The 18,729-nt window shown below is 31.5% G+C and overlaps 1 protein-coding gene across 1 annotated transcript; it reads right to left on the minus strand.

Moving 5' to 3' along the window:
• Positions 1–2,145: 2,145 nt before the first annotated feature.
• On the minus strand, positions 2,146–6,626 carry LOC133038765 (sugar transport protein 7). The gene is made up of 4 exons (XM_061117055.1): positions 5,969–6,626; positions 5,252–5,571; positions 3,745–4,371; positions 2,146–2,933 (listed from the first exon to the last, which is right to left on the minus strand). Exons 1-4 carry the CDS (start codon positions 6,111–6,113, stop codon positions 2,520–2,522), a joined length of 1,506 nt encoding a protein of 501 aa, XP_060973038.1. The 5' UTR covers positions 6,114–6,626; the 3' UTR covers positions 2,146–2,519.
• Positions 6,627–18,729: the final 12,103 nt, after the last annotated feature.

Consider the following 18,729-nt stretch of genomic DNA (forward strand, 5'->3'; position numbering starts at 1 on the left):
AATTTTAGTATAAAATAATGAACAAAGTAATTTTTTTTTTTTTTTATCAAATCATGCTTTAAACTTTGTTTAATTTTATATATTTTATGAAGTCCACATTCATTTATGTATTGTTTGTGGCCAAACAAATTCACACACTTCTTTTCAGTGCATAGCACATATAATATATGAATGAAATTAGTAATTATATTTGTTATTTATTTAAACTGTACTAGAAGAATATTTTTTAAAAAGAATATATAAAAACCACTTGAACAGAAATATGTAAATCGCATCCGCTATTATTGAAATTTGTGAACAACCATATCTGCCATTGTTGGAGTTTTTTTAAGAAGCCTACCCATTTGAATTGAATTGTATGTATTCCCATTGTACTTGTTTGGAATTTTTAATCTCCTCAATTATAAACACCACCATCATCATTAACCACTTTTTTTTCTCCAAAATTTTACAAATCTTTTCAAGATTTTTCTGCTTAACTATTGGATTCCGATCAAGAAGCAGTCATATTAGCCAACGATATATGTATGATGAGAAAGTGTCCAACAATTACTCTTCATATAGTCAATAAGTAGCTGTGGATTGTGGTGGTATTCAAAATTTTGCAAACTTAGATAAGAGAAGATAAGTGGGAGTGAGACAGAGACTATAATTAGAGGGAAAGAGAGGAAGAGAAGATGAGTGAGAGAGAGAAAGAAACTACAATTAGAGAGAAAGAGAGGAGAGAGAAAATATATTTTAATTAATTTAATAAATTATTGTTTATTAATAAAATATTAGTAAAGAATAAATAAGAAATAATTTAATGTGCTCTAAATATTAATTATGTATATATACTTATTTAGTTATTACCATTAGATCTATTATGAAGGACTATAAAAACTTTCTTATTATAGAGACAAAACAATATAGACATATCCATATAGGAATTAAAAGATTATTGTTTCTCCAAATTTATATTTTTGAAAGTTTTTTTTTTTTTTTTTTTTTTTTAAGGAAAACAAACTGTTATTGTTAATGAATACAAACCATTACAACAACAGCTTAAATTGGAAGTAGAACAACCTCTAACAAATACAATCTTATCCAATCAAGAGTAAATTTTGAAAAAACTCACTTCTACGAAAAATGATTAAAGATCATAAACATCAACAATAAAATCTTGAAAACAAGACAAGTGAGATGTGTGTACCCACAAATGATAAAAGAAACTAGTAACGAACATTGTTTCAACATGTTTAATTTGCAAACTATGTTGGAGAGCCCATTGCAGCATAGACTTTGTTATGCGGCCATAAACTCTTGATTTCTGTATAGACTAGATACTACACATGGTGCAAATGAAAAGTTGAAACTTTGTCTTTGACAATTGATAAAGAAAATCCCCGCCAAACGTAGCAGCAAGAGCACATAATTCTAAAAGAAATAGAGTGGATTTCTAAACTTTTTTAATTGTCTTGCCATGTAACAAAATTTTACCAATTGATTCCGAAGCATTGTAGCATAAAGAACAAGTGGCAGCAGTCAAAACTTTCCTGTGATACAAAGAGAAAATCACAAGGATGGGAGATCGATAATCATTCCACTATTAGGCTAACAAAGAATCTGTTTTTATATATTAGTTTGAAGAATATAAATCGTACAAGCATTGTGTAGATAGAGAATGAGGCAAAGTTTCTATTGTTGCAAACTTAAAGCATCTTATATATGTTGTAAACAAAAAAACCAAAACTTTACCAATTGAAAAAAAATGATGGGAGTTATATAAATATTCTAAAGACAATATTAAGTTACTATCAATATTATGCTTATGATTATTTCTAAATATCAATATTCAATAAAATAAATAAGTACAAGTAAAATTAAGCGATTTAATTTAGTTTGATTTGCACCGTGCACGAGAATTTTAAAACTATAACCAAACTATATAATTAAAAACGGTTCGGATTCACCAAAACCATTCACCCTTGATTCATTTGGTCTAGTATTAAATGGTTTGGTCTAGATTAATTGGAGATTTGGAACCACATATTACTATATGAAGTTATAAACAACCCTATAAAGTTAGAGTTTACAATATATTTTAAATATAAATTCTATTTTAAAAAAAGATAAATAAAAAAGTTCCAATCATGCATGGCTCAATTTGGCTGCCTAAATTAATCATTTATATAAAGGAAAAAATAGTAATGATTCATGAAAAATGTTTGTCAACCTATTTTCCTTACTTTGCATACTATAAATGGACCAAATGGATCACATACTGAAGTAGCTTAGCTTTTCATGAATCATCATGAGCAAGAAAAAGGAAAAAGACCCAAAATTCTAATGAAACTGAATACAAATCTCCACAGAAGCAATAACTATGAGAAATGATTTTTCCTTGCACTGTTTTTCTCCCTCCATGTACAAACCACTGGGCTTCTTTTTCTCCACATTATACAAATGAAAGCTACAAAATAAGTCATCATTTTTTTTTAAACAATGACTAAACTACATGTCTCATAAGGTTTTCCTCCTCATGAAACCGGCACCCTTTTCTTCCAAAACCAGTGCTTTCTCCACAAGAAAGTCATCTCTTCAATGGGCACTCCTTTGGTTTCAGGCAAGAAAACAACAACAAAGATAGTCATTAGAGTAATCCAGGCAGCAAAGAAGAGGAATATTCCAAACTTAAGGGCGCATAGTAGAGAAAGGAAAGACTGAGCTATTATGAAAGTGAAGAGTAAATTCACTGCCACTGTAATGCTCTGTCCGGCTGATCGAGTCTCTAATGGAAAAATCTCACTTGGTATGGTCCAACCCAATGGCCCCCATGACCATCCGAAGGCCAAAACAAATAGACATATCACAATCACGACCAATATGGAGTAACCCTTTGAGAGTTCTTGGTTGTCTCCGAACTTCATTCTTAAGATTATCGCCACTATCACCTATTCATAAATAGCATAAAAACATGTCAATATATTGAGATGTATGACTATGAAATTGAGAGGGATAATACCCAATTTTCAGAATTTGGGCATGGAAATAAACTTGGGATGAGTTTGGATTTTCAGGTCCAGTAACTAGTAACTACTAACTACAATATCCAGAAACAATAATGACTGATGAAAGAAAGTAATTGGAAAATGACAACAACACCCAACACAAATGAACAACTCCAATCCCATAAAACAACGTTGATTGTAAACTACATAGATTGTGATATTGACCCTGAGAGATCAAATGAAAAACGACAAACTATAAAAACGAAAGATTACTCCCTCACCACAGTCAATTTTCAATTTTGACTGTATTTGATAACTCCGGCATCACATAAAAGCAACATTGTTGTTGAGAAAAAAATAGTGGGGTATTTTTATTAAAAAAGAAAAAAAAATCCTTAAAATATTAAAAATACCCAATTTTTGTAATTATTTTTATTATTATCTGAGTATTTATAAAATGAATAATTACATAAGATACTATTTGTTGTAAAAAAATTATATTTTTACGTTTAATTTTTTTTTTTAATATTTTTACGGTTTTTTATAAACACTAAAATAATAAAAAAATTACATAAAAATAATATTTAAATAACATTAAAATAATAATAATAAAAATAACAGATAATAAAAAATCAATAATAAATTAACACGTGTAATTTCTTTTTTTATTTTTATGTATTTATGGGCTACCTCTTTCGTCATCATCATGAATTTTCAGTTAAAAAAAAAAAACAGTTTCGGTTTTGATAAGTACCTGACAAACGACCATCATTATTCCGCCACTGATGAGCAAAACCCTACGTCCCAATCGATCAACGGTCGCCATTGAAATCAACGTAGAAGAAGCAAGAACAGCTCCAGTGATGGCCGAAGCATACAGCGAAGCTTCTCCACCGAACCCCATAGTCTGAAACAGAACCGGAGCATAGAACAGGATCGAGTTAATCCCCGTCAAGATCTGAAACATGGGTAAGAAGATGGCCATAACCAACTGAGGTCGATTTTTCTTCTCGAATATGTTCCGGAACGGATTCTTAATCGAATTGGCAATCTCGCTCGCGTCTACGATGTCTTGAAACTCAGCGTCCACGTTAGAGGTCCCTCGAATCCTCTCCAGCACTTCTCGTCCTTTGTCTTTGGATTTTCGCTCCACCAAGCTGTTTGGGGTTTCCGGTAGGAAGATTCCTCCGACGGTCATCATGAATGCCGGTACTGCTGCTAACCCTAGGGAGAGCCTCCAGCCCCAATCGTGGAGATTTTGTGTGCCGTAGTTCACCATGTTTGCTGTGAAGATTCCGAGCGTCGTTGCCAGTTGAAACATCATATTCAACCCTCCTCTCAGATGAGCCGGCGCCATTTCTGATAAGTATAGTGGAACTCCCTTTTTTTTTAACGGTCAAAAAATGAAATTATCAGATAAATTTAATTTGGATATTAACAAATTTGCTAAATAAATTAAAAATTAGGAAGTGAAATAAAGAAAAAAGTAATTTGAAATTAAACAATGTATTATTGTTCAGTGTAAAATTTTCGAAATTATTTATGACCACTCAGTGTGTAAGTGTAGTTTTATAATCTCATGAATTATTTAACAAATATAACTTTTCATCAATCATTTTACACGAATTTTCCTGGAAGATGAGTTACTCCAACTACATATGGGTTATTTCTTAATTATTTTTTTTTTTTGCTGAAACTGAATATGGGTTAATTTACTAATTGAATTTTTTCAAAGCACTCCTATTATTGACCACCCACCAATTAGAGGTCAATTAACCATATTTCATAATAATTAGTATGGGACCCAATATTCGGTCTGTGGGCTAACATTATTAAATAAATTGTTTGAATAAAGGTTTAGTAAGAGGGATTAGCTAGCTGAGTAAGAAAGTGACTTCTTTTGTCGTTTTGTTAACTTTTACAAGTTTTTGTATGTGAAGATATTTTGGTAATACCATGTATATGTTTCTTAATTTTGGAGGGGAGGAGAAAGAGAGAGTTTCCCACATTTGGCTGCTGTAAAATGAGTTGGTTTTTCAATTCTCTTGAGTAGAAATGGTTAAGAAATAGAAATTAAATTTGTAAATATAAAAAGAAAAAAAAAAACTCTGACTTTAGTTTAAACTTATGAATCTGATGGTTCACCAAACTTTATTAAATGTTTCATTGACTCTTTCTTTTCTCAATCTTCATTTTACTTCTACTGCACTTGAACTAAAAATATGATTAAAACAAAGAATTCAGTGCAAATAGTATCATACCTGATTTCCAAACCCAATTCCAACACCAAGCAAGATTCTACCCACAAGTAGCATTGCCATGTTGATAGCAAAGGCATTTAGAACAGCACCGATGAAGAAGCTGATTCCGCCGCATATTATGCTAGCCCGCCGCCCATAGTTTCTGGTGACTGGAGACGCAACCAGTGTCGCCACCAAACCAGCTAGGTAAAGAGAAGAGGTGAATGCTGAAAGTTTTTGGCTGTTGTACTTACAGTAGTTATTTTCATGAGCTGATTTCTTGCTTTTGTACACTTCTTTGAAGAAGTGGGAAAGAAATCCATCCATTGATGTAACTCCTCCTGTATCATATTATTCATTCTATAGTCACACATTTTTCTAATCCAAATTGAATATCCTAACTTCTCTTTATTCTCTTTGAAATAACAATAATAATAATTTAAAAAAAAAAAACTATTTTTAGTAGGCTACTGCTGACCCGTTTTTCATTCTAAATCCAAGTACTCATTTTTTCTTTTCTTACACACACGCTCTTAGCCTCTTACAACACTTTTCAACTTTCCACGCCAAATTTTTCTCTTTCTTGATTCCAAAAACAAAAGAACAAAAAAGGTCCACACTTTAATGATAATGAAACTAAATTACACCAAAAAAAACATGGTATATCCTCTCATCAGAAACAAAATCTTGTTTTTTGAAGAAGGAAAAAAAGAAGGGGTTTTGGTTTAAATTACTAACCTGAAATCCCAATATCATATCCAAATATTGACCCTCCAATGGCAGCAACAAGACAAGCGATGATAACATATGAGGTGACCTTTCCTTGGTACTGTTCTGCCCTTTCCATGGCCAAACCACCTGGAGCAAAAGATCCACCTGCCATTTTCAAATCTTGAATTTCTGAAATGGGTATTTATTTGATTTTTTAGGGGCTTGTTAGGATTTAGGAACAGAGTATTGTTTTGGGGTTAGTTAATTTACAGTTGACTCCTTAAACAAAAACTAAAAAGTCCCACTTGGGAGAACTTGAAAACAATATTTTAAATTCATAACTTGGGAAAAGAGAAGAGAAAAGAAAATGAGAGAAGGACTCGATGTTAAGATTTGTGTAGTTGTATGGTTAAAACTTAAAACCAGTGCAATTTGGAATAAGTTTAGATTAGAAGAGGGAGGAGACAACTCTCAATCAAAGCAATGACATAGACATTTTTTATCTTTGGCTATTTATAGGCAGTCATTCTTAATTGGCTCACAGGATAAGGACACATTTATTTTAGGGACGAGTAAGATTTTGATTTTAGCCATTAATTACCAAAAATAAACATGAGAAAAAAATTGTAAGAGAAAAAAATCCGTTTTTATTTGGCTCTTAATTCTTATTACTGATGCCAATTGTTTGCCATGCATACAATAATACAAATGAAAAAAATATTAAGTCATTAATGAATATTTTTAAAAATTAGTTTCAATGTTATTATTATTTTTGATGAGTATCTGGCCATCTGCATAAAGGTACCAATATAAGCTAGCTTTTAATGCCAATTGGCTATGCATTTTTTAATCTTTATTTTGGTGGTCATTGAGTGTACGAAATGAAATAATGAATGATTGAGATTCGGATCTTGATCCCCAAAAAAGAAAACTACAAAAAAAAAATGTTTAGTGGTAATAGACTGGGATGGAGAGAAAGGGACCCCAATTAATTACGAGCCTTTTACAAAAATCAGTAGTCTTTTTCTTGAGTAATTTGCTTTTTATGTCTTGTGTATTTGTTTCTATTTCTAAATAAGATTCTTATTAAATCCTTACAAAAATAAAGTAAATAAATAAAAACAATTTCCTCATTTTTATTTTGAAAACCAAAGCAGCATTACATATGTATCAATTTATGAATGATTTGTTGTTCCTATACATTAAAATTCGTAATTCTAATATTGTATAACCTATACTGTATGATACTCTTTGACATCTTTAGCTATGTGCAACTCAGATTGTGAAAAACCATCAAAATAGCACTAGTTCCTATTGTTCTAGAGGCTGTAAATCGTTGCAGCAGCTATAGCAGTAACAATCGAACCAAACATTCCCTTAAAAATCAATCTAGAATTTTTTTAGACAAAATACAATAAAAGAATATATGGGCATGATTCTCATTCACCAAACCACACATATGGCACTGCAAAGAGTTTAAGGGAATACAAAATCTCACAAGATTATGTTAGAGATTTTATAACAATGGAAGAAAATCAAGATTTATTACAACTCTATTGTAAAATAATACAAGGACTAAAATAAGAGATTGATTAAATATATGTTACAATACATATATATACACTATATATATTACATATATATATATATGAAAGGTAGAAGAGAAGATTACAACACATGTAATATAATATATGTATATATATAACAAGAGAATAATATATATATAAACACTCACTCACAACCTCGAGTGTAGATTAGTGGGGATCACCATGACTTGAACAAGGTATTACACCTTTGTCCAAAAGCTTATTTCCCCTATCTCTAAGCACTAAGGGAACTCTCTAGGAAATAGCTTTGGGAATTATCAAGCCTTTTAGGGTTTTCTAGCAAAGTGCTTTCTTGATAGAAAACTTCTTCTCTAAAATGAGCACCTTAGACCTCTTTATATAGTGTTTAGGATATTACCATTTGAAATTCAAACTCATAACCCCTATAGATGTTATGGACTCAAATGTAACTCTTACACACACCATAACTCCTATAGCATTAAGAATCTCAAATAAAGGTGTAACATCTTTTACACTCTTAATGTTGGTGATAATGGTGGAGGTTACTCATAGTAACAACTTCCCAAATGTTACAAAAAGATGACAACTAATATAGTCATGTATTACATATTATTAGTTTATTACACATATTTAATCTATATATTATATTATTATAAATAATATAACAATCCCCCACTAGATTAAATATTATCTCTTTAGTAATAAACTTGTAACTTTTGTAACATTTATTTAATCAATCAAAAATATTATATCAAAATATAACATTCCCCCACTTTGATTGACTAAATACACACTTCTAAAGAAATCTTGCTTAGGTGCATTAGGTAAAATGTCTTTCGACTTGAATTTTACCTTAGTGTAGTTACCACAAAGTTTGATGAAATTTTGGTTGCCGTAGCATTGAACCACTATTCCTTTAGTTCAAACCGGTGATAACACACACCCTCGCTAATGCTCACTTGAGACTGCATGTCTCGCTCTTGCACCGTGAATGGCCATGTGCAAAATTCCAATTCATGGACTCTCTAGAGAATAACTCCCAATTCTCATAAGAGGCGGCACCACCTCTAGTCCATATAGGTGGAGTTTTAGTGTCTCACCACTCTTTAGACACTTCTTAAGCTTAAGTGAGTTTTCTTAAGCTTAAGCTCCATTAAAAAACCTTTCGATTTTAACCCTCAATTTTCACCACATGTACTCATCCATAGATGGGACAATTGAGTACCATATTCACTCTATTGACTTGTTATTACCTATTGAACTTAAGACTAGATTTTTACTAGTGTTAAGATAGGTTACCATCAATGAGCAAAACGCTAAGGGAGTTTAGGTCCCATCCCTCGAAAATTCTTGCTTTAATCTTGTACGGAGATTAAGCGATTTGTTATAACCTCTCACTATTGATTCCATGTGAATCATGCATGCCAAAATATAGTGTTCACTTTGTGACCACTTTTCTCCTTAAGTACTTAAGCTTTGAAAATTTAATCATAAAAGATTAATTTTCACACAACTCAAATTCTCAATAATTTTGATACCATGCATATCAAAATTAAACACTAATTTAGACACCAAACATGTCTAAATTATACTTTATTTTAAGACACCAAACATGCCTTAAACTTTTCATATTGGAGTATCACCCCCACACTTTCACATTTCACTATCAAGATAATATCTTGATTTTAAAATATAGAAGACCACTTTGTCTCTATAATTTTTCTTAAATTTAATTTCCTTCTTGAAATTATTTTTACCAAAAATTTGACACCAAATATGTCAATATTTTCACTTATGCACATAGCCAAACTTGATTTAGAATTTGAATTCAAAATCAAATAAATTAATCAACAATGTCTCAACACATTGTGGCTCACCTCCACATTTCTAGCATAGTGTATATAAAATATCACTTTTGTGTATTTCCTCTTGAAATGACTTTTTAAGGTCACCTTAAAAAATATCATTTGACATTTTTAGTTTTCTCAATAAATCTAAAATGTCAAACTCACATTACTACTCATAAAATAATGTGATTATTTTACTCATAATTTATGGTTATCTCCTTATTGAAATTAACCCAAAATTATACCAAAGTTAACAAAATTCTCAACAATTTTGTTCACAACTTTGATCATTTAAGATTCAAAATTGCTTCTCCAATTTTGTTATCTTTTCACTATTTTTGAATCCACAATGATTCATTTACTTTGAGTCTAAAATTGCTCTTTCAATTTATGACTCATTTCACAAGTTTGGATCCACTATGATCTTAATTGTTCTTGCATATGATCACAATGCAAGTCCAATAAAAGTGTAACTCTCACAGTCCACTTTTCCTTATCTCATAATATGAGATGATTATCTCTTATAATCCAATAAAAGATGTAACTTCTCAAAATCCATTTTTTATTATCTCATAAAGTGAGATGTTCACCACCAAATTGAATAAGAATTCAAATCTATTCTTTATTCACAAAATAGATGACAATAATCTCCCCATCAATAGTAATAAACAATATTATACTACTATATCAATATTATTATCATACTATATAACTCATATATTAATATAATATGTATGTTACTAATCAACTTCTTATATGTAACATACACATATTATCAATATTAAATTCACAATATATATGTTACATATCTCATATATATATAACATATATACTATAATATACATATATATCATATACACATAATATATACATTAATTACACAACTATATATGTTACATACCTCACACATATATAACATACATACACATTAATATACATGATATATATTATATACACATATCTCATATAAATACATAGAAAATAAGTATTTCTACATATTTAATCTCACAATATATATATATATTATGTCATATTTCATCATATATGTAATACACATAACTCATATACATGTTATATATTATATATCTCATATATATACACATACAAACATGTAATAAATTCAAATATCATATTATATATCACTATATATTATATGATATAAACTCATAATCACATATATGTCACATATATATCTCATATATATATCATATATATTACTATCATATAAAATGGTAAATCATAAAATATACACCACCATGCTCATCCATGAATGGTTTTCACAAAATCCCTTATCCTTATATTCTCACAATCTTAATTTATCACCTCTTCCATTGAAAAAGGGTTAAGCTTTTGATTGTTAGAGATTTTATAACAATGGAAGAAAATCAAGATTTATTACAACTCTATTGTAAAATAATACAAGGACTAAAATAAGAGATTGATTAAATATATGTTACAATACATATATATACACTATATATATTACATATATATATATGAAAGGTAGAAGAGAAGATTACAACACATGTAATATAATATATGTATATATATAACAAGAGAATAATATATATAGAAACACTCACTCACAACCTTGAGTGTATATTAGTGGGGATCACCATGACTTGAACAAGGTATTACACCTTTGTCCAAAAGCTTATTTCCCCCTATCTCTAAGCACTAAGGGAACTCTCTAGGAAATAGCTTTGAGAATTATCAAGCCTTTTAGGGTTTTCTAGCAAAGTGCTTTCTTGATAGAAAACTTCTTCTCTAAAATGAGCACCTTAGACCTCTTTATATAGTGTTTAGGATATTACCATTTGAAATTCAAACTCATAACCCCTATAGATGTTATGGACTCAAATGTAACTCTTACACACACCATAACTCCTATAGCATTAAGAATCTCAAATAAAGGTGTAACATCTTTTACACTCTTAATGTTGGTGATAATGGTGGAGGTTACTCATAGTAACAACTTCCCAAATGTTACAAAAAGATGACAACTAATATAGTCATGTATTACATATTATTAGTTTATTACACATATTTAATCTATATATTATATTATTATAAATGATATAACAGATTATCCCTGGTAAGAAATTGAGAATGCACCACTTGCCAAAGCACAAACCGATGCTTAGGAAGACTAAGTCGACACCAAATAAGACTTTGAAAGTAAAACTGATTTTGCTGCAATAAACTATTATAGAGTTTAGTTGTCTTGAATTTTCTCCAGCAGCTAACATTCTATCTTTGTCAAAAACTGCCCTAAGATGACATAATTTTCTCTAATACCAGCTTGATTCTGGTTTAAGATTATGCTCCCGTAAGCACACACCCTTTAAAAAATGATATTTATCTATTTTACCCAAACGATGTCATACTTTTTAGTTTGATAAGCCTAAGACTTATCTTTTGTATCACAAAATGATTAAATGAAATACTTAATCTCTTATGTACATAGGTCGAGTTGTCTTAGTGTTTTAATTCTATTGGTCTAATTATAACTTAGGTGGCCTAAATCTTTTTAAGACTAATGCTTATAAATAGAGAGGGAGCAACCTCATTTAGATTAGCTTAGCATTAGATAAGAGTAGACTCTTTGTGAAGAGACCAATCCTTTCGAAAGAATGAGAATTTATAGAGACGAGCCTCTTAAAAGCTCGATATTGTAACTTTGTAACTGTTTTTTAAGAATAAAGATCATTAGAGGAATTCATTTTTGGTGTTTATATTGGAAAATAACTGATAGAATAGTTGGAGAAAAGTGATTATTCTATCAAATTGGTGCGGCGAGCGTGGACATTGGACCTCAAAAACAGTTGGAGAAAAGTGATTACTCCATGGTTTCGGAAGAAGATCGTAAAGCTTTGGAAGTTGACACTTTTGGAATTAAGGAATCTCTTCACAATTCAATACAAGAAATAACACAACGACTTCATCAAAAGTTACAAGAATCTCTCCAAGAAATGTTATAGCAACAATTCAAGATTTTTTTGGAAGTTCAAGAAAAATTAAGAACTTTCAAAGAACCCAAAGAAGATGTTAATGGATTAGTTAGAAACAAGGAAAAGGAGGAAAGCAAGGGCCAAACAAGCCCCATGGCACCCCAACACAGCGCCGCAATGCTGGAACAACAATCAGCGACCACGGGCATCACCCCTATGATAGGTTTTTGTTTGAATCAGAGCTTAAAGCAAGAATATTTTGACTGGAACCAACAAGACTCACAATTCTAACATGAAAATCAGCTCAAGATGTTGAAAATGTCGAGTTTTGATGGAGAGAACCCAAATAGATGAATTACAAGCAAAAAACATTTTTCTCTTGTCATGGGTATGACAACAACGAGAAGATTGAGGCTGCTGTAATTTTATTTTCAGGGGACGTTCTACTATGGTATGAATATGAAATTAAAACATGAGACATATTGAGCTGGAAAGAGATGAAAAAACTAGTGCTAAAGCATTTCAAAAACACACAAATGGGGTCCCTTTATGACAAATTTCTAGCAATCAAGCAAGAAGGTTTCGTGGCTGAAAATAATAAAAATCCTATCTGGCTCTTAGCTCCATTTGACAGCATAACGCTAGAAGTTCTGTTAGGCACAATTTTTAAAGAATTAGTACCATCAATAACGACTAAATTAAGGGTACAACGTCTAAGAAATGTGGATGGAACGATGGAAATTTCCCTAGAACAGTCAAGAATCGTTCAAGAACTAGGAGAAGAAGTGGTAAACACATCCAACGCTCAAGATATGAGGGGAAACAGATCACAGGAGCATCCATTAAGGAAAGAACCAATAACATTCACTAAGAACACAACCATGGGGCTGCCAAAGTGCCACCTACATGGATATCAGTTATTCAACGAAAGATCTTTTGAAAGAGGAGAATTAGGAACTCATTCCAGACACGAGAAGCGATTAAGAGAACTTAAAATGATAATATTTGACAAGAAAAATTTTGATGGCATGGATAATATTGTCTATGACAAAAAGAGCATTGTTCTACCCGAGAAGATGGTGTTATCGCTGATGAAAACTGAGCTGGTGGAGCAGTTTGAAAGAATGGGCAGCAATAGGACAATACAGAGGAGACATCAAAGGCACTTCAAATAAGGAGTCGATTTTAAGGGGGAATTTTTTTTTAAGAAAAAATGCTTGTTTATTCCAAGAAAGACACATTTTTTTTCTCTGCCACAACAACACCTACATAATGGACACCTACCGCCTGAAGAGAAGAAGATGCCACTAATCATGCTACAACATCTAATAAGAATTCCGAGTTTAATCATCTTCGTTGATGAAGAAACTTGTATGAGTGGGGTGCAAAATTCATTAGGGCTCTTCTACATTCAATGGATTTTTGATAGAGGGAAAACCAGTAGAAAAGGAAAATACAAACTGAAACTTAGCTCATCACCAAGTTCACCAGCAGGACATGTTTTGACTCAAAAATCTGAACTAGACTTCTAAGCCACATCCGCTCGCTAGATTGGTGAGAATAAATAGTTGTTAAGTAATTATAAGAGAGACACAATAAATTTATAGTAGTTCACTCTCTATATCGTGATAATAATGGAGCTACGTCTTCTTCGAGTTTTTATTTCTCACAAGATGTTATTATAGAAAAAGGTTAAGTATCAGAAGCTCTAATTTCTAAAGAGAGAAACTAGAGGGAGAAGCTCTGACCATGTGAGTAGTTTCCTGAAGTGAAAAATGAGCTAATGGAGCTCTCCTTTTATAGGTGAAAGAGGCCCACAAAAATAGGAAAAAAAATGAAAACTAAATTTTTTTGACTGTAGATGATGATCTAATGGTGAAAAATAGCTCTTGATGGTGATGGCCATTTTTCGAAGACCAGTAGGACCTACTGCGGGTAACCTAGAGCTTATTTTCGTAACTTCCTTAGGGGTGAAATTTGGTGTCGATAGCTTCAGAATTGCGATTTAAATGAGAGACATGACTTGATAGACCATTGAATTATCTTCGAAATGCAAGTTGAATCGCATCACTCAGATCAATATTGAGTGAGTTATGACTATTTTACTAAAGGCAGTTCATGACCTAGCGCCCAGGTTGACATCCAGCGGCCGAGTTGACATCCCATCGCCTAGGTTGACATATGACGTCAACCTAGACGCTGGGTAAGTGTAAACACGTCCAAGGGAAGTAATTTAAGATGTTTAAGTGATATTTTGACATCACGAAGTCTGATCCTGTGTTCTGGCAAAGCTCGTCATCAGTTTTGGGAGATGTTGCTGTTCTGTGGAAATGAGAGACTCAAAACTCTTCATTTCCGAGTGAGTTTCCCATGTTGGAAATGAGAAATGCGAAGCTGTGAATTTGACTTCTCTGACTTCATGGATCTTATTTATTGTGAAAACCTAGACAGACGGTCAAAATGGAATCAGAATCGAATAAACGGAACCTAGCGCACAAGACCATTTATCAACTTGAGCGTTGGGTACCCTATTCCCAAGCTCTTAGGCTCTCGTTTTGATACTTCCAAGGTTCTTAAACTTGAGGACAAGGTCTCCTACCCCATTTTTTGTTGGAAATTATTTTACCAGGATCTTAGATCTACTCACAAGTATGTTTATTAACATCCTAAATAAGAACTTTCTAAAACGATAAATGAAACACATATAAAGTTAAGAAAACCTTACATTGATGCAGCGGAATTAATGTCTCCTTCCACTCAGATCTCTAACCCTTGAATCCTTTCTGTAGCAGAGTATAATCAAGATCTGAGCCCGAATGTCCTTCTTCTTCAAGTTTGATCCTTCACAGTCTTCCAATCTATGATTGAGTTACTGCTTGCTGTGTGTGGGCACTTACTCTTTCACTAGGGTCGAAAAAGATGAAGGAGAAAAGAGGAGAGAGGGTTTCGGCCAGGTATAGAAAGTGGGGAAGGCTCAGTTTTTTCTGAAGAGAGAAATTTCTGTCAGATTACTAATGAAAGCATTGTGTGAGACTGAGCCATCACTTTCTATTTATAGGCAACTACTAGGTTTAGGTTAGGAATTATTTGGCATTAAAATAATGAAAATATTAATTTGAAAAAGCACATTAAGTGGCCGGCCATGGTGTAGTAATGGGCCTCACTTAATTTTGCAATTTTATCAAATTTTATCTCTATTTTCTCAAAAACGCCAATTTTTCAATTCTAACCTTTTAAATGCCAAAACTAATTATTTAATAACTAAAATAGATTATTAAATAATATTGTCATTTAATTTAATTATTAATTAGACATAAAAAGTCCATTAATAAATAAATAAACCTAGAAAACTCTTTTCTTTACAATTTCACCCCTGCTTAGTGAAAATTCATAAAATTAGACATAGTCTAACTTTAGAATTATAATTGATCAATCACGAATCAATTAATGAGTCTTACAAGCATAATGTTCTCAACTAGAATGGGGACCATGGATCTATATGCTGAGCTTCCAATAAGTGAACCAAATTTACCAAGTAAATTCCTACTTATTAATTCTTCGTTGAATCCACTCTTAGAACTTAGAATTGCACTCTCAGACTTATATAGAGCATATTGTATGTTCCACGATATCAATATACTATCTCATTTAACCATTGTTATAATCTTATTGTGATTTAAAGATCCTCTATATAGATGATCTACATCGAGATGGGATTTCTTTACCGTTCTCACCCCTCAATGTATTTTGCCCCTTAAAACACTTAGCTACCTGTAAATGGTGTTTAGTGATCTAATAATTAGTCAGTTAAACAAGAGCTCATCCATTTACTTCTATTTGCTAAGCTCGAAGGGAATCATCACTTGACTTCTATACACCAGTAGAAGCTATAGATTCCATATTTATGTTCAGCACTCCCACTCAATCATACTATCATGTTCCCAAAATATACGTATCACCCTGACCCAAAAGTAGGCTTAACTAATAAATCAAAGAACATGAATAGCACTCCTGAGTTGAGCCCAAGCATATCAGGATTTAGATTCTTTTAATCTTAAGATCAACTACTCATATTGACTTAGAAAGATATGTATAACGGTAAGTTTGTAATATCTTAACTTAGTTGCAATATCGGTCTAGTCCAATGTATACTCCATACATTCGAAACTAGTATACTTTACTAATGTCCTGGAAAGAACATAACACTTACTCCAAGTGTAAGTATACATCATCGCTGATTATCACATTAGTGTAAATCCAATAACACTGATGAAACAGGGACCAAAACTTTTGATTCATATGATCACAATCACATTCCACTGTGTTGACGATACTGTAATTGTGAATAAACATATGATCTGGATTTAACTGATTTTGTGTGTATGAATGTAATAAACATATTAAACATATTAAACTAGTAGCATGTAAAATTCATGCAAACATCAATCACTTCAAATTTCTTATATATTGATAACTAATCAGATTGTAAAGAGTTTTATTTAGGGCATAAAACCCAACAAACTCCCACTTGCACTAATATAAAACAAACTGTGCAAATAGGTCAATCTGATGTCTTGATCTTCAGATCAAGTGTAGTATATTTGAATCCACCCAAACTTCTGGAAACTAGTTCATAAATACACTTATGAAACATCCTTTACTATATGCTTTACTTATCAAGGGATACTGAAATCTTTACTGTTTTAAAAGTACATCTGAATTAACAGAAGACATATCTCTCATATTTTAAAATATGTAATTGAGATAATACAGTGTAGACTTTTCTTCAGTGATATAACTTTCTGGTATTTTCGAATAGACTAAGTTATAATTCTTCTCTGGTAGAGCTTGAATTATTATACAATAATTCCTCCACCCCCAAAGTAAGCAGAAATCGAAATTAGATGGTGAGATACAAGGATAACTGATACACAGTTCCTTAATATCTAACATATACATCACTTTCATAAATCTTTCTTGAATATCTTCTAATGTTCCTATTTGATTACATCTCAGATAGCTCCTACTCAATAGCAGATGTCTGGTTAAATAATACTTTTAACCTCAGATTGTTTAGAGAGTTACCTAGTTGTGACTTTTGTATTAGTCTGAAACTTTAAGTTAAGACTAAGTCATCAACATGGCAGACTAGTATTTTGAAGTGAAAAATACATGCCAGAGATAAAGTAATCAAAATTAAGATACCATAAAATTTTATGAGGATTAAGAATTCTAAGTTCAAGTCATTCGAATGGACTGAACTAGAGTTCTTTATCTTATTCTCATAATTCTGATAAGCTATTCCTATCCATGTGAATGGTTAGATTTGCTTTTCAGTAATGTTCTTAAGTACCTATCACAAGTGTCAACCTAATGAAGATGGGTATAGAATTTTAAAATTCTCCCACTCAATAAAGGTAGTGTGAAACTTTAACAAAGAACTTTCAAAGGTATCAAACTTTTACTTACAACAGTAAAATCGAAATGGAACATACAATCAAGATCAAGAATTTATATTGACAATAGCTGACTCATTATATTACTTCCATGTTTAACTAAGATATGTGTTACATAGGGAATTGTGGAATAGACTCCACCCCTAAGAATATACATGTAGGGTACTATGGATAACCTCCACCCCTAAGTATATAGAGATTATGATCCACCCCTAAAGGTTGTAAAGATCATGATTCTCTTAGTGTGATAGAGTTTATGTGGAGTTGAATACTATCCAGAGTTCATTAGATATAAAAGATCGTTGAACTGCATAGTTTTCTTAACTTTTCTCCACCCCTATCAGATCATAAGATCCTTTTATTAAACAAATTCTTAATAATTGTATGAGAATTAACAATTATTGATAAACATAGAAATAATTTCTAGTGTTTATATAATATAACTCTATGAAGAGTTGTAAATATTGTAGAATTTGCATCAATAATAAAAACACTTACACATACAAACATATAAATATAATGTGGTAATAATTGATGAAGATAAAATAAATGAAGCTCAATCTCATAATTTGCAATGGTGATTTCGAAAATAAAACTTTATTAATATTAAAAAAAAAGTATTGCAACAATATGAGAGAAACAGGGATAAATATCCCTAACTAAAATTTGAAATCCAAATTGTCTTTAAACTAAAACAATTAATTCAAAAATAAATTGAAGAGCTTCATCTTCATCTGGACGATTTCACCCTTTGGTCTAGCTTTCTAATCCAACTCATCTGAGTTCAAGTAGCTTGGCCTAGAAGAAGAAAACAAATAAACAAAGTTTAGTCCAGAATCATAAATCCAATTGGATAATAATTCACTAAAACTCTTAAAGTTTATAAATGGAAATACCTTGTTTCTTTGCAAGAAGTTTAGGACACTGGGGTTTCCAATGACCTTTCTCATTGCAGTAGAAACACTT

This window comes from Cannabis sativa, chromosome 6 (genome assembly GCF_029168945.1).
Source record: "Cannabis sativa cultivar Pink pepper isolate KNU-18-1 chromosome 6, ASM2916894v1, whole genome shotgun sequence".
NCBI lineage: Eukaryota > Viridiplantae > Streptophyta > Magnoliopsida > Rosales > Cannabaceae > Cannabis > Cannabis sativa.